The 23045-nt window shown below is 49.9% G+C and overlaps 1 protein-coding gene across 8 annotated transcripts in view; it reads right to left on the reverse strand.

Annotated features, from left to right (window-relative positions):
• The window catches only part of CABIN1 (calcineurin binding protein 1), a 170680-nt gene that overhangs the window by 77089 nt on the left and 70546 nt on the right, over positions 1–23045 (reverse strand). For 6 of the 8 annotated variants that reach the window (XM_026448420.1, XM_026448423.1, XM_026448421.1 and 3 more), the window contains 7 exons: positions 20236–20397; positions 18842–19048; positions 18476–18621; positions 15627–15888; positions 11503–11763; positions 7655–7806; positions 5584–5762 (listed from right to left, as the gene is read on the reverse strand). In XM_026448420.1, the coding sequence (XP_026304205.1) occupies positions 5584–5762; positions 7655–7806; positions 11503–11763; positions 15627–15888; positions 18476–18621; positions 18842–19048; positions 20236–20397 (1369 nt within the window). The remainder of the gene's footprint in view (positions 1–5583; positions 5763–7654; positions 7807–11502; positions 11764–15626; positions 15889–18475; positions 18622–18841; positions 19049–20235; positions 20398–23045) is intronic. The other 2 variants (XM_026448424.1, XM_026448427.1) reach the window with 2 other exon arrangements.

Below are 23045 nucleotides of genomic sequence, written 5' to 3' on the forward strand. Positions count from 1 at the left end.
CATGCCTGGCACACAATAGATGCTTAATAAATGCCATGACCAGCTATCTCCTAAAGAAGTTTTCAAAAAGCTAAGAATGAAAGAAGAGAACAAAGGAGGTGACTGGCTCTTCCCTGATGGTCTCCCCTCTCCCCTGCCCCTGTCAGGAACAAGCAAGACAAACTGAGCTCCACTTAAGAGTCTCTCCCACTTTGATAAGGTCTGTTTAGGAGCAGCATTCCAACCAGAAACTGACCTGCACTTAGCCCTAGGAGGGGAGGTCACTGAGTAGAGGCCAGGCTGAGCCTGCCTTTTAGGACTGACTGCCATTCACAGCTCCCCGCCCTACATAGCCTGGCCCTGGTGGGCTGAAGACACAGGACCCACCTCCCTCAGAGCATCAAAGCTACTGTGCACAATCTGCATTTTTACACATTTGTCCTTGTAAAGATAATTTGATATGTTAGAGTCTGTTGCCTTTGTTGTTTTTTTTAAAAAGCAAGAAAGAGCAAAGCAATGGAAATATAGGACTAGGCCACCTGCTGGAGGTGTAGGCAGGCGGGCAGTGGAGGAGAGGCCACCACTGCATCTGCCTCTGGCCACAACTGGGAAGATAGGCCACCAGCAGAAGCCAAGCGCATCAAACACACTCTCCAAATCACAGGGCCAGCAGACATGAAGGTGCTCCTGGTCACAGGGGTAGCAGGGAGCCGGACTGAGAGCTGAGCATGCGGGTCTGCGCTGTTCCCTGAAGCGAGCCGTGACAGGTGCAAGCAGAAAGACAAAGCCTGGAGAACAGAGTGTGGTCAGGGTTAGGGGCAGCACGGGCAATATTGGTGGAGGCAGCATGGGGTGAACAGGTGAAGATGAGCACAGACGGCACACAACACAGACGGTGACAGCATGGAGGTTGAGGATGGATGGCCACAACAGGGGCTTGGCACAGGGTACCCTGGGCTCTCCAGTAAGGCCCACACCCTACAACCTGGGGCTTAGGGTAGCCTGAGGCTCCTCACTGGCTCTCTCCATGCTGTCAGTGTGACCAGGTAGGCATCACCACCCTTGGTGGATACCAGCCTCCAAGGCCCCCACTCTTCTGACCCTGGCTACTTCCTCTCCCCAACCCCTCAAGGGAAACACCGACACACCCCTCGGATCTGGGCTACGCTTTGCCTCCTCGGAAAGTCCTCTTACCCCACCAGGCCCAGGTTTCTCTGGGATGAACAAACCCCACCTCTCTGGTGCTGGCATCAGTTGACCCCCAGCCCTCAGCTATGTGACTGACTTGCACCAACCTCCTCTACAGCAGGGACCAGTGCTGTTCTATGCACCTGGCACAGCACCAATGGAACCACTTGGATGGGCATGGCCACAGGTTGGCCAAAGACCGTAGAGGAGGCTCAGCCCCAGACTTACCACAGCACAAGGCCAACGGCCTCTGGGGCCTTTTCTGGCTCTGGTGTTCTGAGGTGACATGGAGCACGACAGGCAGAGCAAGGATTTTAGTCCAAGAGAGCCACTACTGACATATCCCAAAGCGGGGCTGAGCCAGGCCAAGTGACAAACGAAGCCATTCCGTAATGGCCAAGCTCCCTGGGCCCTCTGCTGAAGGACAAGGGAAACACACACAGATTCAGTCTCTCCCAGGCTGGCCAAGCACAGGGCCTTCCTAGTGTCAGTCTCACCTCTGGCTAAGGGTGGAGGAAGATTCAGACCCACTCCCTCTTGGCTATACCCTGACTATAACAGGCACTTTTGGATGAGTGCCTACCTGCCCTCAGCTCAGGTTCCTCTTGGGGAAACAAGGGCATGACCACACCTGCAGGGCAGTTATGAAGACGGAGATATGCTACTACCCTGCAGGCACCTGCCCAGAGCCCAGCACAGAGCAAGCACATAGCATTGAGTGGTAGGGCATAATTACACACAGGCACACACACACACATACATACACACATACATGCATACTGTACACAGGGTAGGAGTAGGTCTTGTTCAAAGATCTCCTTATGTTGTTTGAACATATGTAAAGGGCAATCACTGGGAGCCCCCTGAAGGTCACAATGTGCTCCTTGGATCACCTTGTTTTCCTGGTCAGGAAGCTTCAACACTAAGGATTTCAGCCCTGTGGGCAAATTCCAAGAGATGGATGGAAGGGAGAAGTTAGGCAGGTGGGGAGCACAACCAGCCAGAGCTGCCAGCAGCACAGCCCGGGACAAAGCTTCTCTCTCTGTTGTTCTTTCTCTTGCTCTCTTTCTCAGCTTGGCCAGAGGTCAGCTGTGAGTGCCCTCCTGGCTGTTCCATGAAGGGCTAGCTTTGACACCACGCTGCAGTAGAGTCAGAGTGACCTGAGCGGCCGATTCCCAAGGGTTTTCACCAGAGTTATGCACAGGCTGCAGGATGCTCCCCACCCTAGTGCAGGTGACACAAGGTTGCAGGTGAGGGTGGTTCAGAGAACAAATTTGGGTCCTATGAAGCAGCTATTATCAAATGTCAGACAACCCACATATACCTGGAGCTATTTTTCTAAATCTTTTCTAAATCTTAAACCAAATCAGAATTGATCCTAGCTGATTTCTGGTTCTGAAGCAAAGGCATACTAATGTGGGAAGGCAGCTCCAATACAAGGTCTCCTAACCACGCCCAAGGAAAGTCCTGATGCCTGGCTCCCTCTCCCACTGCTGGCAAGTTAATTGTTCTGTGGGGGTGGGAAACTGGGATCCAGAAAGCCCCATGCCCAAGCCCACTCTGGAGCTGCTGCTTCAGAGGATACTACTTCCACCTCTTGTGAGGCCATGCCACTAGCTGGAGAGAGCTGGGGTGCAAACTGAGGGGGACTGGACCCAGAGCTCAGGCTTTTCCCCCTATGCAGTGCTACCTAGGTCTTGCCCTAGCTCCACCAATGACTTGGAGAACTCCATCTAGGAGGTGGCTGCAATGTGCTAGCACTTTTGTTTAATACTTATGAGGAAGACATTACCTCCATTCAACAGGTGAGGAAATTAAGAAGTGAAGTCTTTTATCCAAGGTTGCAGAGCACATATGCAATGGAGCTGGGACTGGAAATCAGATCCTTTTGACCAGGGCCTGCTGTGCACTTGCCTCCCTGTCTGACCTCCCCATCAGACCTTCCCATGACTGCTTCTCCTCAGCTGTACCAGGGCTAGAAGCACCCATCACCTTCCTGGTAGTATGAAGGCTCAGCGGTGGCCCCTCTCCTCCCACAGTAGACCCAAGGCTGGTTTCAGGCCAAGAAGCTGAGTGGAAAGTAGGAGCTACATGTTCTCCTCCCAGGAAGGAGAAGCAGGAACAGAGGTGGGCAGTGTGGCCCCTTGAGGCCACCAGCACACCCCCTGACACCAGCAATCTGCTGCTTCTCCCTGGAGCCTGAGCCTTCCCCTAGAACTAGCATAGCTGCTGAAATGGCCACTTTAACATTCTAAGATCACAGCTGTTTTAGGACCCCAAACATTTTCATGTTGCAGACACTGCTTTCTCTCAGAGGTGAGGCAACTGAGTTCTGAAAGCACTATGCAGCCAGGCCTGGGCAGAGCACACAGGTGGCCAGTGCGGGGCTGGGACTGGGCAAAGGTGGGCCATGGGAACCTGATGGCTTTGTGTCATTGACAGGAATCACTTTGAAAACATTTTTTTAAACAACTGTTCAAAATTGTGCAACCACTGAAACCATATTTGAACTTATTTGTATGGCTCCCTCTGCAAACTTCCAGAACAAATAACTAGCATGTTGGCACCCAGGACCTGTCATGCCCAGTTGTCATGCCTGAGTTATCTGCAACGGCTCACCAACAGCTTTATGCACACACATTTGCCAGCATGGGACAGCTGGCATCATGGCCCCTTTCTGAGGCACTCCTGTCTCCCTCCTTTCCTGCTTCTAGAGGCATACTCAACTCTAATGAGCTGACATCCAAGCACAGTGGTGCATGTGGTGTGAACTCAGTGGGAGCATGCAGAGCAGCAGAGGACAGTGCTTGGGTTCCCCAGCCCAGGTGCATGTGAGCAGGGCCACATGGCATGTGGACAGCCAGCAAAGGCATTCCTCTCCTGAAAACTTTGGCATAGTGCTTCCTCCCAGGAAGCAGCTGGCAAAAACTAATTCCCCGAGCAGGGGTTTGCAGATAGTATGTTTTCCCAATATTCTCAAGAGTAAATGGTTGGGAACATGCTGATTAACTTAACTAAGAAGGGGAGAGAGGATCTTAACAGTGAAAGTCTGCAGAACTGAAGACTGGAGGAGCAGGTTGGTCAGCTCCTCCCACCTCTGCTTAACACTCTGGGATGGGCAGGGAAGTGCCAATGCTGAGACTGGGAGTAATGACATGAAACCTTCTGGGAGCTAAGAGACACAGCACACACTCAGATCCTCAGCCTCTCTCTCAACACGCATGCTGCAAATCCAAACCAAACCCAGGAGGGGACACTGTAGGTCTCCTTTCCTTCTTGAGAACAGCAAATCCTGCCCCCAGAGAAATGGGAGCACTGGCCCCCTTGTCATCCTTCTTCAGCACTTCTTTAAACCTGCTCTCAAGCCCCACCCACTCAGTTCAGAAAGTTGGAGGCAGATGCCCATGCTATATCCAGGAACCCGAGCACTGGGCAGGGGCCTCACCAGGGCGCTAGAGCAAAGGTGGTGGCCCCCGCCAGACCTGTACTGGGACTGAACTTCAAGGCTACCATGGTGCCCTAGAGTGTCCATTCTTACTCCAAGGAGCCACTCTATAAAGACCGCCTGGCAGGAGGCAGAGCACTGGCACCAACTCTACCCACCTACTAGTGTCCCCATGCCTTTGGGAACACAGAGCAAGGCCTGTTTTCCCAAGCCCAAATGAGATGAGTGACATAGGAGTGAGGGCCCAGGTGTCTTTCAGCATTGTCACTACCTCCCAGGACTCCACTTCAGTGGTCCTCTTAAGTCACCAATTTGGCTTATCCTAGCAAGTACCTGTCACTAGCTTATCACTATAAAAATGAGAGAACATGAAGCAATCGAGCTACAGGCCAGCATGCAAGCCTCCTAATGTTAGTAAGGAATGTGGTTGAACAGTCGCCACCTGCCCCATCCCACATGGGATGGCCACACATATGGTCCCAGGTGACCCCATTAACAACTTATTTGGATTCTCAGGGGTGACAGACTTAGAATTAGTCACAGCCTTCCCTCAACCGTCAGAAAGAGCAGTAACAATGCACTGCTGAATAATGCAGGTGTCACTGAGCTGACTGCACCAGGAGCCACTCCAGGAGGCCACAGCCTTCTAACTTCCTTTCAAAGTAGATATCATGTCCCCATTTTGCAGACGGGAAAAAAAAGGCTCAAAGAGGTGGGATGCCATAGCCTGGGCTGCCCCTCCCCTGGCTCCCAGGTGGGCAAGCTGGCAGGTGGCGACCCTGAGCATGTCTCAGAAGCACAAGAATCACCGTGAATCCATGAGGTTAATGAGCAGCCGCAACATTGCCCGTGTCACCCCAGACCCAGCACCCCCCCTCACCAAAACAAAGCGACAAAATGAGTCGCCCGAGCACCCTCCCCGTGATTGATGTGCCGCCCTGGGCTGGCAGTAGGGAGAACAGGGACTGTACCGTCCGGCGTTGCCTGCTGGTGGGGTTTTTTACATTTGACGTAATCGTGGTCAATCGGAGTGGCTGTGTAAGGTGGGGATGTCAGACCTGGGCCAGAGGAGGAGGGGAGGGAGGCTCCGGGGCCCGGCAGTGTCCCAGCTGAAGAGTGGGAGTCCTCGTCCACCAGGCAGGCCTTCTCCCTGTGGGAATGGAGGTTTGGGACACAGGTCAGAGTCTCCACCTCACATTGAAACAGATGTGTGCTGGTAAGGGTGAGTGTCCTTCCCAGGGCCCGCTGCTCCCATGCACCTCTGGTGGCCCCCACCCCATCTGCCTGGTGTCACAGAGCCCACAGTTGCCCCCACAGCACCCACATAGGCTCTGGCTCCTAACTGGACACTGCCTAATATTTCTGGCAGGGCGTGACCTGCATCTCTGAATCTCAGGCCCTAGGAGGCTCTACAGGGGAGCCAATGAGTCTTTCCTCAGAAGCACCCTTGCATCTCTCCATGCCAAGTCTATGCCTTCTGTGTGACAGCCTGACAAACTTAAGCCCTGAGAAATGGGAAGACAGAAACACATCTGTATTTACTGCATGCTCACACATGTACAAGGATATGTGCTGCAACAAAGTTGAGCAGAAACATCAGAAACACTCTAAATGTCCACTGGAGTGGTTACATAAAACATAGTACATCCATACTATGGTATAGTAAGTAGCCACTAGAAAGAATGAGGTGAATGGGGTACTATCTCCATGGACTGTGCCCAGACCCACTGTCAGGGGAAAAAGTAAACTCTAAAACAATACCATCTGTAGTTCATTTTTATAAAATAAAAGAAACCCTACAATTGTATGTGTACATTTAAGTGTTATAAATGTACAGAAAATGATTTAGGAATTAAACTGTGAATAGTGGCTAACTCTTGGAAGGAGATCTGTCACATTTTAGTCTACATGTTTATATACTACCTGAATGTTCTATAACTAGAATGTATTCATGTATTATTTGTATAATTAAAAAAATTTTAACAGAATTATAATCAATGAAAGAAAAGTATCATTGTATGCTGGGGGCCCTTTGTGACTAAAAAAATGAGTATCTATAACTTCTGAGCACACTGACTGCCCACCTGAGTGGCCTGCCATGCCTGGGCCTGAACCTCCCATAAGCTGAGGGGCACACTCTCTGTGGAGCTGGCTCACCTGTGGTGCACATCACACAGGCTATCTGTGGCCAGAAGCAGACAGCCCTCAAGCACAGGGTCTGGGTGCAGGCCTCTCTGGCACTCAGCTGAACCTCACACAGTGCCCAGCCAGGGAGTGGTCTCAGAGATAGAGTAAGCTGAGCCCTCCCCTGGCTCCCATGTGGGCAAGCTGGCAGGTGGTGACCCTAAGCATGTCTCGGAAGCACAAGAATCAGTGTGAGTCCATCAAGTTAATGGGCAGCTGCAACATTCCCCATGTCACCCCAAACCCATCTTTCTCCCTAGGACTTGCCCCTGAGGATGGGGCAGCACCAGGACCTGGGCCTGGAGTGAAAGAAGTCTGGGCTGTGAAGATGACTTACAACTACAGGGAGACTGGGGTCAATCCAGGCCCACTGAGGGGATCACACCTGAGCCCCAGTCTCTCTGAGCTCTCTGGTACCACAAGAGAAGCCCACACTTCCCACACTTCTCACTGCTTCTCAGGAGAATGGGCAGCAGACAAGGCCTTGGCATAGGACCCAGGGGCGAGAGTTTGCAAAGCAAAAACTGACTTTCTACAGTGTTCTGCACAGAACAGAGCTGTGCCCCAGTTCAGAGGGCAGGAGGGCATCAGCTTCTCCCCAGGACTTCCCCTAAGGGTGGGGTAGCACCACATGTGACCACAGAGTAAGGGGACTCACACTCACCCTCTCCTTCTCAGATTCAACAGAAATACCTTGGCCCAGCAAATGGGAGTTTCCAGATGGGTCCTAGGGACTCCATGAGTTCTAGTTTACTCTTTACTGTGTAGCAACCCTCTGAACAACACATTGCAGTAAATGAGCCATCTGGGATGCAGATGGGGTAAGCTGCTAGAGGTCGCCTAAAGGGTGCTACTCACTTTTCTGAAGCTTTGGGTGTGTTCTTCTCCTCGCCCCTGGCAAAGGGTCCTTCTGCAGCCTCCTTCATAAAGTTGACCAGGACCTCTGCACCAACCCCAGAATCAGGCTTCCCCAGGAGCTTCAGGATGGAAGCATGGAGCCGAAAGTACACCTAGGAGAATGACACCTCTGGTGTGAGCAGCCTTCCCAGTTGCTAAGATTTGTTCCACAGGCCAGTCAGCCACACTGGAAATGGGCCCATGACCAGGGCAACAGGCTGCCACACACTGCCTATTTTTGTTAGCTTTTAAACCAGCCATCCTACAACTAATTTAAAACAAGCTGTGAAAATTAAAATGTATACTGTCAGCATTCCAGCTTCAATGTTTACCCAGTAACTCAGGCACATGGTAGTGAGATGAGAGTAATAACCACTCATTATGATAACCCTTCAGCTCCGTTCACTGGGGCACTGCCTCCCGCCACAGTGCTGCTGTTCTCTTTGTGCCCTTCAGTGGGTACCCATAGAAAGTGAGTCTCTACATCTGTCTCCCCACTGAACTCTGGACTCCCTGAAACAAGGACTAGGTTGGATTTCTGTTTATAGCCCAGGCCCTGGGCAGAGCCAGGCACCTACAGGCCTCAAAAACGTCTTCCCCGTGGGTGTGGCAGGGGGATGGGTGGGCAGGCAGCCCATTGCATCCATTGGGCCCTGTGCTTTCCTCCATTTCCTCAAGTTCTTACCACATTCCTCAAGTTACAATGGGCGAAGAGCTGCCCAAGGCCCCACAGCCAGGAATGCCCAGGGCCAGGTTAAACCCAGGTATGCCCTGACCTTCTCACACAGGAATGGGTGTGAAGCAGACTCCCACTTGGAGGGCACAGTGGGTGGTATGAGGGCTGAGAACTGCTCACTGCAGGCCCTGGCTAAGTGGCCCCCCTCACCCAGGTGAGACACCTGCTGGCAGCACTCTTGAGGGGGCATCGCAGACAGAGGGGGCTCACATCCAGAGCCCCTCCACCTCTAGTCCACCTATGGAGCCCAAAGAAATTGGCCCAGCAACTCCATTTTTAGATGTAGGAAACCACTCGAGGCACCCATGCACAATCAGGTGGCCAAACTTGGGGGAGGGCAAAGCATTCAACTGGTAAAGTTCATCCAAGTGGTGGGTAAAGTATCTTGAATGAAGGCACAATAGCAGAAAAGAATTTTTGTCAGGAGAGGGTTAAAATCTTCAGAGAAATGTCATTTTTAACGCAAGATATACACATATACCAGCTGACTCAAAGTCACATAGCTACAGTTGTTGCATGGAATGGGATGCCCCCCAAATTAACTATGTGTGCTTGCTCTCCTTGGAGTCAGCACCATATGCTGGGGGAGGGTGGGCCACACATCTAAGGCCTTGGTTCCTCATCTGGAAGCTGCTGGGACCCCCGGGGCTACCATCCTGCCTGCTCATCTGCTCTATCAGGCAGGAGCAGAGGCCAAACCCTGAAGAAAAAAACATGGAGGAAAAACAGAGTTGACATCATCTTCCTGAGGGCCACACACAGGTTCAGTGGCTTCCCAGAGGTGCCATGTGAGAATGCTGGGCTCAGTGGGCATCTGGCCCAGCACCTCTCTGTTCCTGCAGGTGACTTAAGGCAAGTCACACCGCTCCTCTGGGCCTTAGCCTTCTCACCCCTAAAGTGGAGTTCTTCCAAGGGATATGCCCCCAGGTGGACAGCATGAGCACTATGACAGGGAAGGACAGGTGACCCAGGGCTGCGAATGGAAGCAGCCAGGCTGCTGCTGCTGCGATAGTGTTCGACAGGAAGCTGTGTTTCCACACTTCTCCATGAGCCCAGTGAATATGGGCCCATCACCCAGACCATGAGTGCAGTGGTATGATCACGGATCACTACAGCCTCAACCTCCTGGGCTCAAGCAATCCTCCCACCTCGGCCTTCCACGTTTCTGGGACTACAGGCGCATGCCACCAGGCCTAGTTAATCTTTTATTTTTTGTAGAGATGGGGGTCTCGTCATGTTGCCCACTAGTCTCTGAGATCCCCAGCTCTGTATCTCAAACTCCTCCCAAAGTGCTGGGATTATAGGCGTGAGCCACCATGCCAGGCCCCCAAAAATTTTTTTTTAAATCATACCTTTTTTTTTTTTTTTCTGAGACAGGGTATCACTCTGTCACCTAGGTTGGAGTACAGTGGCACAATCCCAGTTCACTGCACCCTCCACCTCCCAGGCTCAAGTGATCCTCCCATCTCAGCCTCCTGAGTAGTTGGGACTACAGGCCTCCACCACCATACGCGGCTAATTTTTAGAACAGACAGGTTTCACCATATTGGTCAGGCTGATCTCGAACTCCTGACCTCAGATGATCCACCCACCTCAGCCTCCCAAAGTGCTGGGATTACAGGTGTGAGTCACCACACCTGGCCAAAATGAGACATTTTTGTTTGCTCATAAAATTAGCAAATATTAAAAAGAGAACCTCATCAATATGGCTGAGGGAAAGCAAACACTCTCATCGGTCAGTACAACCTTGGGGCAAGTAGCCATTGATGATCAGAATGTTAAACAACCTGGCAATTCTACCTTTGGACTTTAGTCCTTGGAAATAATCATGATGTGCTCCCTGCTACAAGGACAAAGACACGCACTACCTGTGCCATGTCATAGCAAGAAGTGGAGAGGAAACTAAACCTATCAAGGGGCTGTGTGGATAAACAAATGCCCTGCTAAACTACAGGGCACTAGGGCAGGCAGGGAAGCTCACCAAACCTTCCATTACATTTTGTCCAGCGAAAAGGCAAGCTGCAAAATCATAAGAAAATGTTACTACATATTTATATGTTAATAGGAAAAAATTTGGATATACGGGGACATAGTAAACCATTAGGGATTATGGAGGGGCATACTGGAATCATTAGGGGCCTTCACATTCACACTGTACACTTTTGAGTTGTTTAAATCTCTTTAAAACACACACACACACACACATACACACAAACACACACACACACACAAATACATGTTAATTTTATAATCAGGAAAAAAAATCACAAAGGCAGAAAAAAGCAAGTAACAGATTCTGTCCACACTCCAAGAGGCTTGCTGGACACGTGGGACTGGTAGAGACTGGGCACATAGCCTCAGAAAAGGCAAAGCCAAGGTGCACAGGGCCTTCAGAAGTTTCAAGTCCTGGGCTGAACCAGATGGTGGACATCTAGATCTCTACCATGTCCTTGGTTTTCCTGCCTACAAAATCGACAATCATGGCTTCCCAGCCTGCCTCACAAGACTGCTATGAGCAACAGTGACAGCATTCATCAGAAACACTCTGGAAACCATGAGAGAAAATCCAGGCAGTAAAGAACTTCTCTTTTCTTGAACAACAATCAGAAGATCCCAAATTGGGGGTCAAGACAGCAGGCTGCTCGCCCTAGCTCAGCCCCTGCCAACCTGGGTAGCCTGGGCACAGGCTGGGGCCTTGGATGTCTCGTTTGCACCCTGGAGGCAAGGGCGCCTGCTCTCCCTCCTGTCAGGCTACAGGGTGTGAATGTCCTGGGCCTGGGAGATGCTATGTGGCACTGACTGTCATCACCAAGGTCAGGTTCTTAATGAGGAAAGACAATTTTCTTCTGAGAGATAAGAACAAAATTATCTCTCCCAGAAAGGATGACAAACACCCCTTGGGAAAAGAGAGGAAATGATGTTTTAATTCAATTGCACACGAAGCTGCTCAACACGGATAAGTTTGCAGCAGGTTGAAGGGCAGTCACTGGAACCTTGAGCCCCATGCCCAGGGAGATAGAGAAACCAGCCTGTCCCTGCCCTGCTTCCCCACCCTGGGCCAGCATGGTGTCACCTCCAGGGCCTCCATGGCCAGCTCGGGTGGGTTGTGGTAGTGGATCTTCTTGGGGTAGCGGGCAGCCTCCTCGTGCAGGTAGTGGCCAGCCTGCCTGTAGTGCAGCAGGTAAACGGTGGGTGGCTGCTGCTGCTTCTCAGCCACCTTGCCCAGCATGTAGTGGATGAGCCACTCCTCCTCATCACCATCACCCTCGCAGCGGGCTGCTGATGTGAAACAGTGCTTGGCTGTCTCCAGCATGCTGTCGCGTCGGCCCTCCATCTGTAAGAAGATCATGCGACTGGGCTGGCCTTATGCCTGAACCTACTCATGGATGAGACTTTTTCCTGTACAAAGCTCTGCTGACCTATTTGCAAGTTTATACTCCTCTCAACAACCAAGACACAGAAATGCCCTCACCATTGCACAGCTAGTGGCACTGAAGTGTAGAAAGGCCTAAGGGTTTCTCAAAAGCACACACCAAGCAAGGCACAGAGCAGGACTTAAACTCAGGTCACCTCATGTCAACCAGGGTACTTTTTTCTGCTTCCCCCTGCAGCACCTAATGCAGATTCACCTAGCACCCTGCTCCACAGCATTGGAGAGGACATTTACTAACACTCAGCACCCAGCCCTACAGCACTGAAGAGGGCATGTATTTAGCACCTCAATCCACTGCACAGGAGAGGGTGTATACCCTTGGGGTACAACAGGACTTCCCACCATCTTCTCTGTGCTTTTTAAGACAGATGTGGAGTACTTGTAGAAGGGCAAATTCCTGAGTCCTACTTAAGACCCACTGACTGGGAGTCTGCATTTGCAGCAAGCACCTCCAGCCACCCTCTCACAGCCTGAGGGAAGGAAACAGCTAGCACAGAGGATCACCTTTTAAGAGGCGTTCCAACTTGGAGAGCACTGCTCTCCAGTCCTGGTCAGCTGCCAGGCAAACTCATGCCCCCTCATTCCAGAACTCTGGGCTGGAAGCTAGAGAGAAGCCTGCCTGTGCGGGCCCACAGAGCTGCTGTGAGCAGCCCAGGTCTCTGATCCCTCCTCTCTGTGGTCCTGGATCAATGGCAGGGAAGCCAAAACCTCTTCTTGCCTGACCTCAGGGGCCAGTGAGAGGGGAAGAGGCTGCAGGCACTAGTCTCTGGCAAGGGCAGCTGCTGCGGCCTGTAGGAGGTGCCTCATGTTCTTATCTAGCCAGGTTGAGCCTGCCCTTGGATGTCTGTCCAGTGGGTGCTTGTTTATGTGAAAACCTGCAGCAACAGCCCCAGGACTGAAATAAGGGAGCAATGTGCTACCCACTGCTCTGTTACACACTTCTCAGGGGAAAAAATAAAAATGACCACACAGGAAGTGGGAGATCATCAATGGGTGAAATACAGTGGAAAGGATCCCAGTGCAGGGCCAAACACGGGACCAACCAAGTAACTCCATCACACCCTCTAAGATGGGCTTCTGTTCCTCCAAGATGGGCTTCTGTGGCAAATGTGCTGAAGGAAAAGGCGATGGCTAAAAGGATATCCTTCTACTTGAATTGCTTTGTAGCTGTGTGACCTGGACCAACTCACTAGCCCCCCTGCCCACCCTGTTCTGCCACTGGCACCTGTAACAGCTATCTGCCAAGAAAGAAAGGGTAGCTGTGAAGAGTCCCATCTGGGCTGGCATCTGGTACCATGCAGACCCTTGGGAAGAGGCGAAGCCCCCACCCCTTCCCCATATAGGGCACAATGCCAATGTCCCTGTCCTTGTGGTGTGGAAGTCACAGTACCTCAGACAGGAACAGGAGGGATAGTCACTGAGGGTCTGCTGTGTTTCAGAAGCTCTACTAGACACCATCTCACTACCTTGCCATCCTCAGAGCAGAATAGGCACCTCATTCACCTTGCATATGGGGTGCTCAGGAAATGGCTGATGGCAGGTGTTCCCAATGAACTCTCACAATACTGCCTTGGAGAAGGAACCACAACAGGAATGTCAGGTTACTGCTTCTAGGTCACACAGCTAGAAAGCTCTGGCTCCAAAGTCTTTCCCCTTGCCTGAGAACTGACATCACGGGGAAAGTATTTGTTCTCCTACACCACCACCTCTGAGGAGTTTCTAAGCAAAAGCTGAAGCACACAGCAGCTCAAACAGCTGCCAACATGTGTCCTGCAGCCCATCCTGCAGACACAATAAATCCAGATGGAAAAGCAGCAATCAGGGGACTGTGTCCCCGTGACACATTCCAGGGTTGGAAGCTGTCCCTCCAGAGGTGGAAAGAACCCAGGAGGCACAAGATAGCTCTGCAAGGCAGTTTTCACCCTTGGCAACTATGAAACACTTCCCCCTACCTTCCCTCCCTCCCTGTCGGGACATCTGCATTGCAGGTGGATTTCCATGTCTCTCTTGCCACCCTAACACGCCAGCAAGATGGCTTGGGAACCCAGTTTCAGGACCTGAGCTTCCTGGGCCAATGGCTTCCATAAGATCAACAATGAGTTCAGTCCCAAAGGCTATGAGCCTAAGCGGAGGAAAGAACAAAGCAAGGGGAAAAAGTGTGAGGAAACTTGAGGTCAGTCTCCTTACCCACTCCCTGACTTCCCTGCTCCCTTCCTGGGGAGACCACTACAAACAAAGCTCCACAAACAAGTGCCATTGGCAGAAAGGGAACGCTGACTTCTCACCCTATTTATTTCCTGGAAAACTCCCACTCTGCCAATCTCATTTGCCATCATTGGCGGGAGATGAAGGACAAAATCCAAGGACTATGATCAGCTCAGCCCACTGAGTCCCAGCAGAGGATAATGCTGCTCCTGCTGTTACAGGGAAGGCCCCTTGGGGAGTCAGGCTCTGCATCCCAGGGCAGCAGCTTCAGTCCCCAGCCTGCCCAACTCTGGGTCCACCACAGCACAAACAGAATCCCACAAGGGAATTTTGTGCAGGACAATTACAATAAAATAGGGTTACAGCAGTTAAAAGGAATGTACTAGATGCACAGGAATTATCATGGCTAGAACAGCGTGGTGCTGAGTGAAAAAGGAAGCTGAGTACCATATACAGTGTGATAGCATTTAGATTGTGGTGTTTTTTTCTAGGAGTACATATTTATGTATAAAAAGTACTTTTTTTACAGTCTGGAAAGAAACAAGTCTGTTTTTGAGGTAGTAGGGGCAGCCAGAGGGATATGAGCTTTGCCCTTAATATTGTAACTGATTTAAAGAAGCCTGTGTCCCTTATAAGATTTAAGAGTAAATTTTTTTTTTTGAGACAGAGTTTCGCTCTGTCTCCCAGGCTGGAGTGCAGTGGCGTGATCTCAGCTCACTGCAATCTCTGCCTCCCAGGTTCACGCCATTCCCCTGCCTCAGCCTCCCGAGTAGCTGGGACGACAGGCGCCCGCCATCATGCTCGGCTAATTTTTTGTATTTTTTGAGTAGGGACGGGGTTTTACCACGTTAGCCAGGATCGTCTCTATCTCCTGACTTTGTGATCTGCCCGCCTCGGCCTCCCAAAGTGCTGGGATTACAGGCGTGACCCACCGCACCCGGCCAAGAGTAATTTTTTTTAAGATGGCAATGTTGAAGAGGAGGCGGTGCTGCCACTTCTTTCCCCTATCCTCTTCCAGGGTGCAGTGCTACTGCACTATTGCTACCGCTGCACTAGCCTAAACATGTCAGTATGGCTCCTTTACTTCCATCTCAAGGAGCCAAGGGTACCCTACTGAACAGAGACCTAAGGGCCAGACTCGGCATCCTGCACTAGGGTAACCCCCTACCAAGAGAGACTTCAAAAATCCCAACCTAAGCTGAAAAATTTTACAAGGACCCAACAAGCTCCTCTGAGGGAACAGGGAAGAAATAGCTACTTCTGGTGGCCAACACTTCTCCCCTCTTTATCTCTCAACTACACTGTAACTAATGGCTGACCAGCTGGGTCTAAGAGCCTGTCCCTAAATTTGTCTACATGAGACTGGGTGTCCAAAGACCAGGGACCAAGTTGTCACTGACCATGGTATGGCTTGAGCTTCATGAGGAGATTCATCAGTGAGCTCCCAGCATGGAAGTGTGGACAAGAATAAAGTACGAATGAGACAGAGCTTCGTTGACCTGAGGGCACTCTGTCTGGACAAAAGAATGGCAGGCCCATCTGCAGCACCCCCTCCTCACCTGCTGCACGAGCTCAGGGGGCAGCTCGCCTCTCCACTGCTTCAGCTGACGTGAGGCGAATGAGTGCAAGGCGTAGGACATGGTGCCATACTCAATCCATAGAGACAAGTTGGAGCTGTCAATCTCCAGGGCCCGACGGAAGCAGTTCAAGACGGGCGTGGCATGCTTCCAAATGGGCCCATCACTCTTCAGCTCATTGGAGTTCAGCTTGTCTTGAATGCGGCTGGCCCGGGCCAGAGCCATGCCTGCCCAGGAATCAAACCTGTGGTGGTAACAAAAGCACCAGCTAAAAACACTACTACATGAAAAGCATGGAAGATAATGACAGGCTAGTGGACAGGCAAATGGACACCATGGAAACTGTCTTTCCACACCAGGGCTCAGAGCCCAACTCTGACACTCACTAATGCCATGACCATGACCTAGACCAGCCATGTCTCTGAGCCTTCATTCCTAACCTGTGACACAGGGCTAAGAAGACCTACCTCAACAGCTGTGGGCATTATGAGACAAAATGTATTTTAATCACTCAGCACCTCATAGGCATGCAGTAGCTGCTCTAATGGATGAGTTCCTGGACTCTGTTCCCCTGCTTTGCGGGGTTGCCTACAGAACAGCTCTGGTGGAGAGAAAAAGGAGTGCTCTACAAGACAAGTCAGCAGTGGTCCAGCCAAAGCTCCAGGAAGACCCTCAGCCAGGTGTGACCTTATCTACTTCTGTGTGGGCAGAGCCTGCCATCAGCACATTTGCCAACCAGAAGCATGGGCAGCAGAGACCTCAGGACCCCAGCAACCCAGCTTCTACCTCCTTCTGCTCTGTCTCCCTGAGCAGACCCTGCCCTTTCCAGCTCAGTTCTCAGCAGTAAAATGAAAAGTGAGGGACCACATGAGACCCTACCATTCTGACACCACCTGAAAGAAACTGATAGTGAGAACACAGAAACCTGTCTGAGAGGAGGAATGGCCACAGAGACACCAAGACAAAGATGATCTCTGGGCACTTGATAGTCTGGGATTTGATGAATGCTAGTACAAAGAACAGAAATGGCAGCAAACGGACAGATGCCACCCTTCCACATCCAATCGTCTTTAATGCACTGCTAGCACAGAAGACCAGACTAAGCACCAAGTCTCGCCTGGTACCTGCCTGTTAAGGCCAGAATGAAGGTGGCCAAGGCCTGGAGCCCAGGATCAAGCCATCAAGGGCTTTCCTGGCACTGGGGCCAATCCCACAGGAAACCCCGCCTCTGTGGCAGGGTTGCCTAATAGGCCAGGCTGATGGGTTGATACCCTCTAAACAGGGAGATATGAAGGTTGGAAGGACGCCCAGCTAAGCTGCCATGAGCCTTCATTCTGTTGAATACAGGGCTGTCAGGTGAGAGGTGCCATGCAAATACAGGTGGGTTCTATCACCCTCACTTTTCAGATGTGGAAGTAGGGGAACAGAGGAGGAAACCCTTACTGTGGCGCAGTGAGCACTCAGCCAGACTGAGCACAGATAGGGCTGCTCTATCTCACTGGTTCCCAGTCACCCCGAGAGGACAGCCAGGGCTCTGCCACATGGCTCCCTGCCTGGAAGAAAACACAGGCTAAGCAAAAGAAGTTCTGTGAGAACCTTTCATACAAGCTACACAAGCCTTGCAAACTGGCTTCTCCACTCACACCCAGTCCCTTCTCTCCTTGGCCGGATGGATTCTGATGAGGTGGAATTCTCTGGTTTGCCCTGAGTTAGGGTGGTTCTGTGCTCACCCATGGCTCAAGGGCAGCTATCACAGCCTAGCCTCTGAGTCCTTCCAGGAAGTGTGCCTACAGATGCTACTCTGAACCCTTTAGACACAGGTCAGCCACAGTGGGTAGCCTCCTTTTGACCTTCACCCAAGGCTTACCTCCTAGGTATGATAAAATATTCCCTCTTAATCAAGTGTATCAGACTTCACGAATGTAGAAGGCCCCTTGGGAGGCTCCAGGCAATCACATTTTTTTTTTTTTTTTTTTGAGAATGAGTGTCGCTCTGTCACCAGGCTGGAGTGCAGTAGCACAATCTCAGCTCACCGCAATCTCTGCCTCCCAGGTTCAAGCAATTCTCATGCCTCAGCCTCCCAAGTAGCTGGGGCTACAGGCGCCTGCCACCACACCCAGCTAATTTTTGTGTTTTTAGTAGACACAGGGTTTCACTGTGTTGGCCAGGATGGTCTCGATCTCTTGACCTCATGATCCGCCCACCTCGGCCTCCCAAAGTGTTGGGATTATAGGCATGAGCCACCACGCCCAGCCGCAATCACTACGTTTTAAGAGAAAGTCAAACAGGGCTCCACAGGAAGAGAGCACGAGCTTCATGTGCAATGAGCTCTCCTACATGCACCATCATGATAATCGCTACCGCTAACAGTGCACTGCACCAGAGCGAAAAAGAGAACTCTGGCTTGAGTTTTTCTATTACTTGTCCCCAAGAAGACAACCATAGTTAAGAAGCCTGCAGTGGAAGCAGCAAGAGTACACATCCTGGGGCTGTGAAAGTAGGCAGCACAAAACCAACAAGATGGAGCCAGGCTGCGCCTCCTTGCCCTGCACACCAGGGTCCAGATGGACACCTTGTACCTTCTCTAATAATCCTTTACCAATAACCCTCCCAGAGGACTTTGGAAAAGAGGCCTTCTCCTCTGCTCTTCTTTTTACGGAAAACCTGCCTTTCCTAACAACGGCAAAGTGCTAAACCATCCTCTCATTCCTTTTTCCCTGGTCTCTGCAATGGGCCAGGAAACCCCAAAGTGGCCCACTGAAGAGCTTGCTGAGCTGGAGTTACCCCAGTCATCCCTGCAGCCAGCCTAACCTCATACTCTGGTCACTGACCTATTGGGGCAGATGCAGATGTCATGCATGTAGAACTTGATGGCCTTGGACTGCTCCTTGTTTTTGAAATGATAATCAGCCAGGAGGTAGTAAAGCTCGTTCACCACCGGAGGGGAGGGGTCAGCACCCTCTGGGAGGCAGGGTACCTGGCAGGTGAGAGGAAAAGTATGAGGGGAGGTGAAGTCAAAGACTCAGATGTGACCAGTAAACCCAGGACTGTTTAGTCACAGGACAGACTCTCCAGCTTCCTCTGCCCCTCCGTCTGGTACAGAGCAGAAAAAGAAGCAAAGGAGCATATACAGCAGTGGCAGAGGGGAAGAGTGTGACCCAGCCCGGTCCCCCACCTCCTCAAGGTTGTGGGCCCACCTCAGTTGAAGTTCCCTCAATGTAGGCAGAGACTTTGTCCAGGCTAAGTGCTGGCCTCTCCGTGCGAGGCACAATGGTGGCAATTCTCTTCAGCAGGTTGGCCAAGTCAGCAGACACGGTGCTGGTCTTGTAGCTGTCAAATTCAGGAAGGGTCTTGGGCTTAAAATACTCAAACATAAACAGGGCATCCTCCCATATGAGATCCACCTTGAAAAAAAGACAGAAGGCAGATTCATAACACATTCAGGGTAAATGAAAAGGGAAAAACACATTCCTCCATAGAAACACATTTTGTCCAATGTAAATGAGGTTATGGCGTATTGGAGAGCCTAAAACAAATCCCCATTATACTTAAAAAAAAAAAAAAAAAAACTGCACTACAAAAATTAGCTGGGTGCGGTAGGTAGCAGGCACCTGTAATCCCAGCTACTCAGGAGGTTGAGGCAGGAGAATCGCTTGAACCTGGGCGGCAGAGGTTGCAGTGAACCGAGATCATGCCACTGCACTCCAGCCTGGGCAACAGAGTGAGATTCCGTCTCAAAAAAAAAAAAAAACACCACATGCCCACTATAGTGTCTGAAAAGCATAAGGCTGGTCTGCAGAAAGACAGACATTGGAAACTACAAGCTGCGCTCTATAAGCCCACATGGCTGAGCCAGAGGGTGGGTTCCATGATGCGGGGGGACCTTCGGCCAGCGACAGACCCTCTCCACTTGGTAGACAAATTATTGAAGGAGGGCTGACTCCAGGGAGGGTGGCCCTAGGTTTGGGGTCCACAGCAGGGGCTCTGTCCTAAGGAGCTTACATTTTAGTGGATGGAATCCCTAAGATCAGACATAACTGACAGTACTGAGGAGTTATTAGATAATACACTCAATAGCACTCTAAAAACCAAAACAATACAAAAATGGAAAACCTCTAAAGAATTATTCATATCCAAAACGGAAATAAACTATCGATAATTGCCATGCTACATTTTTTGGTTTTAGGGTAGTTTTGTTTGCTGTTTGTTTTTAGAGATGGGGTCTTGCTCTGCCAGCCAGGGCTATTCACAGGTGCAATCACAGTGCACTCCAGCCTTGAAATTCTGGCCTCAAGCAATCCTCCTACCTTCACCCTCTAGAGCAGCTGGAACTAAAGGTGTGCACCACCATACCTGGCTCTACGTATTAGCCAACATTAGTTGAATGTTAGTCAACATTTATGAAAATAAGTTTTTGCAAGAAAAACCCTTGTCCTTTGAGAAGAGAAGACTCCATCAGACCGTCTTCTCTCCTCCTTCTCATGCAACTCCAAGCAGGACTGCCAAGATGACTGTTGACAAATATGACATCCTTCAAGACAGCTTACAGCTCCTGCTTCTCTCTTCCTTGAGGCTATTGCAGCACCCTCACCTGCTGGACTGAGTGTTCCTCCAGGTACCTGGCCTTACTCTTCTTGCTGGGGAAGCTGTACAAGCAGTAGAAGCACTGCTCCAAGGCTGTCTCCAGCTCCTCCTTGTAAGGGTGTGTGTCTTCAGAGGTGGATGCAGCCAGTTCCTTTTGGAGTACTCGTACCTGTGGTGGGCAGAAGAGATGCCTGAGGTGAGGGCCTGTAGCCACTGCCTCTCTTTCACAGCAGGGCCCCAGACAGACCACCACTCTATCAACTCTTTTAACCTGAGGTGGCTATGTCTGTTGGGCTCCTGCATGACTTGATTCCAAAAATACCTGTTTCCCAGAAAAGTCTTGTTATCCTAATAGGAGCTATTCTGGTCCCACCTCTGGGCCCAGCAGGAGCCTCCTGATGGGTTTACCAAGCTGCCTTTCTTCTAGCACACCTAGCCAGTTTCTACCAGCCACCAGAAGAAGATATTATTTGCCTCCTGGGAACTTCACTCATTTATTTAGTCATTCATTTCCTCAATGAAAAATTACTGAATATTTTCTTATAATAGACATAGTATGACATAGTCCTTGCTTTTTAGAAGTTCAGATTCCAATGGAGAGAATAAAGTTAGATAAATATTTATAAAAAATAATTATGGCCGGCTCAAGCCTATAATCCCAGCACTTTGGGAGGCCGAGACGGGCGGATCACGAGGTCAGGAGATCGAGACCATCCTGGCTAACATGGTGAAACCCCGTCTCTACTAAAAAATACAAAAAACTAGCCGGGAGAGGTAGCTGGCGCCTGTACTCCCAGCTACTCGGAAGGCTGAGGCAGGAGAATGGCGTGAACCCGGGAGGCGGAGCTTGCAGTGAGCTGAGATCCAGCCACAGTACTCCAGCCCGGGCGACAGAGCGAGATTCTGCCTCAAAAAAAAAAAAAAAAAAAAATTATAACATGAGATGTTAAATCCCACTAGGGCTAAGAGAATCTCCCTCAGACAAAACATAAATGAGGATCAGAGAGGATGTGAACAACATAGTAAACAAGTTACATCTACGAATATGAGAGCCGACAGCTATTGTTATGCCCAACTATTAGCAAATACACATTATTTTCAAGCATCCATGAGGTTTTTGCCAAAACTGGATGAAAAGCAAGTCTAAACAAAGACCAAAAAACTAGATATAAGACATACTATATCCTCAGCTGAACACAATTCAATAAAATTAGAAATCAATTACACAAAAATAGCAAACACCAAATATCAGAACATATGGGAGGCTGATAAAGATGTGTTTGGGAAAACTTATAGTCTTCAATACGTGTATTAGAAAAGTGAATACTGGCTGGGTGCAGCAGTTCATGCCTGTAATTCCAGCACTTTGGGAGGCTGAGGTGGGAAGACTGCTTGAGCCCAGGAGACTGAGACCAGCCTGGGCAACAAAGTGAGACCCTATCTCTACAAAAAATTTAAAAATTAGCCAGGCGTGGTGGTGCACACCTGTAGTCCCAACTATGTGGGAGGCTAAGGCAGGAAGACTGCTTGAGCCCAGGAGGTCCAGGCTGCGGTGAGCTGTGACTGCACCACTGCACTCTTAGCATGGGCAACAGAGCAAGACCCTGTCTCAAAAAAAAAAAAGAGAATAAAATCAAGGAAGACCTCTGAGAAGAAAACGAATTTTCTTTTTGAGATGGAGTCTCGCTCTGTCACCCAGGCTGGAGCACAGTGGCACGATCTCGGCTCACTGCAACCTCTGCCTCCCGGGTTCAAGCAATTCTCCTGTCTCAGCCTCCCAAGTAGCTGGGACTACAGGTGCCTGCCACCATGCCCAGCTAACTTTTTTATTTTTAGTAGAGATAGGGTTTCACCTTGTTGGTCAGGCTGGTCTCAAACTCCTGATCTCAGATGACCCACCTGCCTCAGCCTCCCAAAGTGCTGGGATTACAGGCGTGAGCCACTGTGCCTGGCCCTAAATTTTTAAAAATAATAAAAATAACAGAAAAAAGATAAAAAAGAGTGAATACTAAAATAAGCATTCAATTCAGTAAGTTAGAAACACACAGTAAATTCAAAGAAAGTAAAAAGAAATACTAAAGTAGTAATGAACTAGAAAGCAAAGAAACAATGGATCAATAAATCAATAGTTAGTAATTTGAAAAGACTAATTTATACAAACCTCATGAAAGACTGGTTTTTAAAAGGTGGAGGGAGAAATCACAAACTATTTTAGCAATGAAAAAAGGGGCATAACTAGAGGTACAACAGAACTTTTTAAAGTATAAGCAAAAACCATGAACAGCCTTATGCTCTAAGTGAAAACTGTTACCACAATATAATTGATTTGAGAAGAGAAAATCTAAATGGACCTATAATCACTAAAGAAAGAGTAGTTTAGAATTTATAAAAGAGAGACAGAGTTCTAGATCACAAGTGGCAAACCACCCCATGGGCCAAATCCTGCCCTTATCTGTTTTGTAGGCCTGGGAGTTAAGAACGATGTCTGCATTTTTAAATGACTGATTGAAAAAAAATTAACAGAAGAAAACTTAACACATGAAGATTATATGAAATTCAAATTTTAGCATCCACAAGTTTTGTTGGAACAAAGCTGCAGCCACTGATTTACGTAGTATCTACGACTGCTTTTCTGAGGCAACGGAAGCCCTGAGTAGTTGCAACAGAGACCCTAGAACCTACAAAGCCTCAAAGATTTACTATTTGTCCCTTTACAGAAAAAGCTTTGGTGACCCCTGGCAAAGGATATAAGGGGAAAAAAAAAGAAAAAACTATAAGGATTGAAAAGGAAGGAAAAAATAGTTATTCATGGATGAT

The sequence above is a fragment of the Piliocolobus tephrosceles genome, chromosome 19 (assembly GCF_002776525.5).
Source record: "Piliocolobus tephrosceles isolate RC106 chromosome 19, ASM277652v3, whole genome shotgun sequence".
Lineage (NCBI taxonomy): Eukaryota > Metazoa > Chordata > Mammalia > Primates > Cercopithecidae > Piliocolobus > Piliocolobus tephrosceles.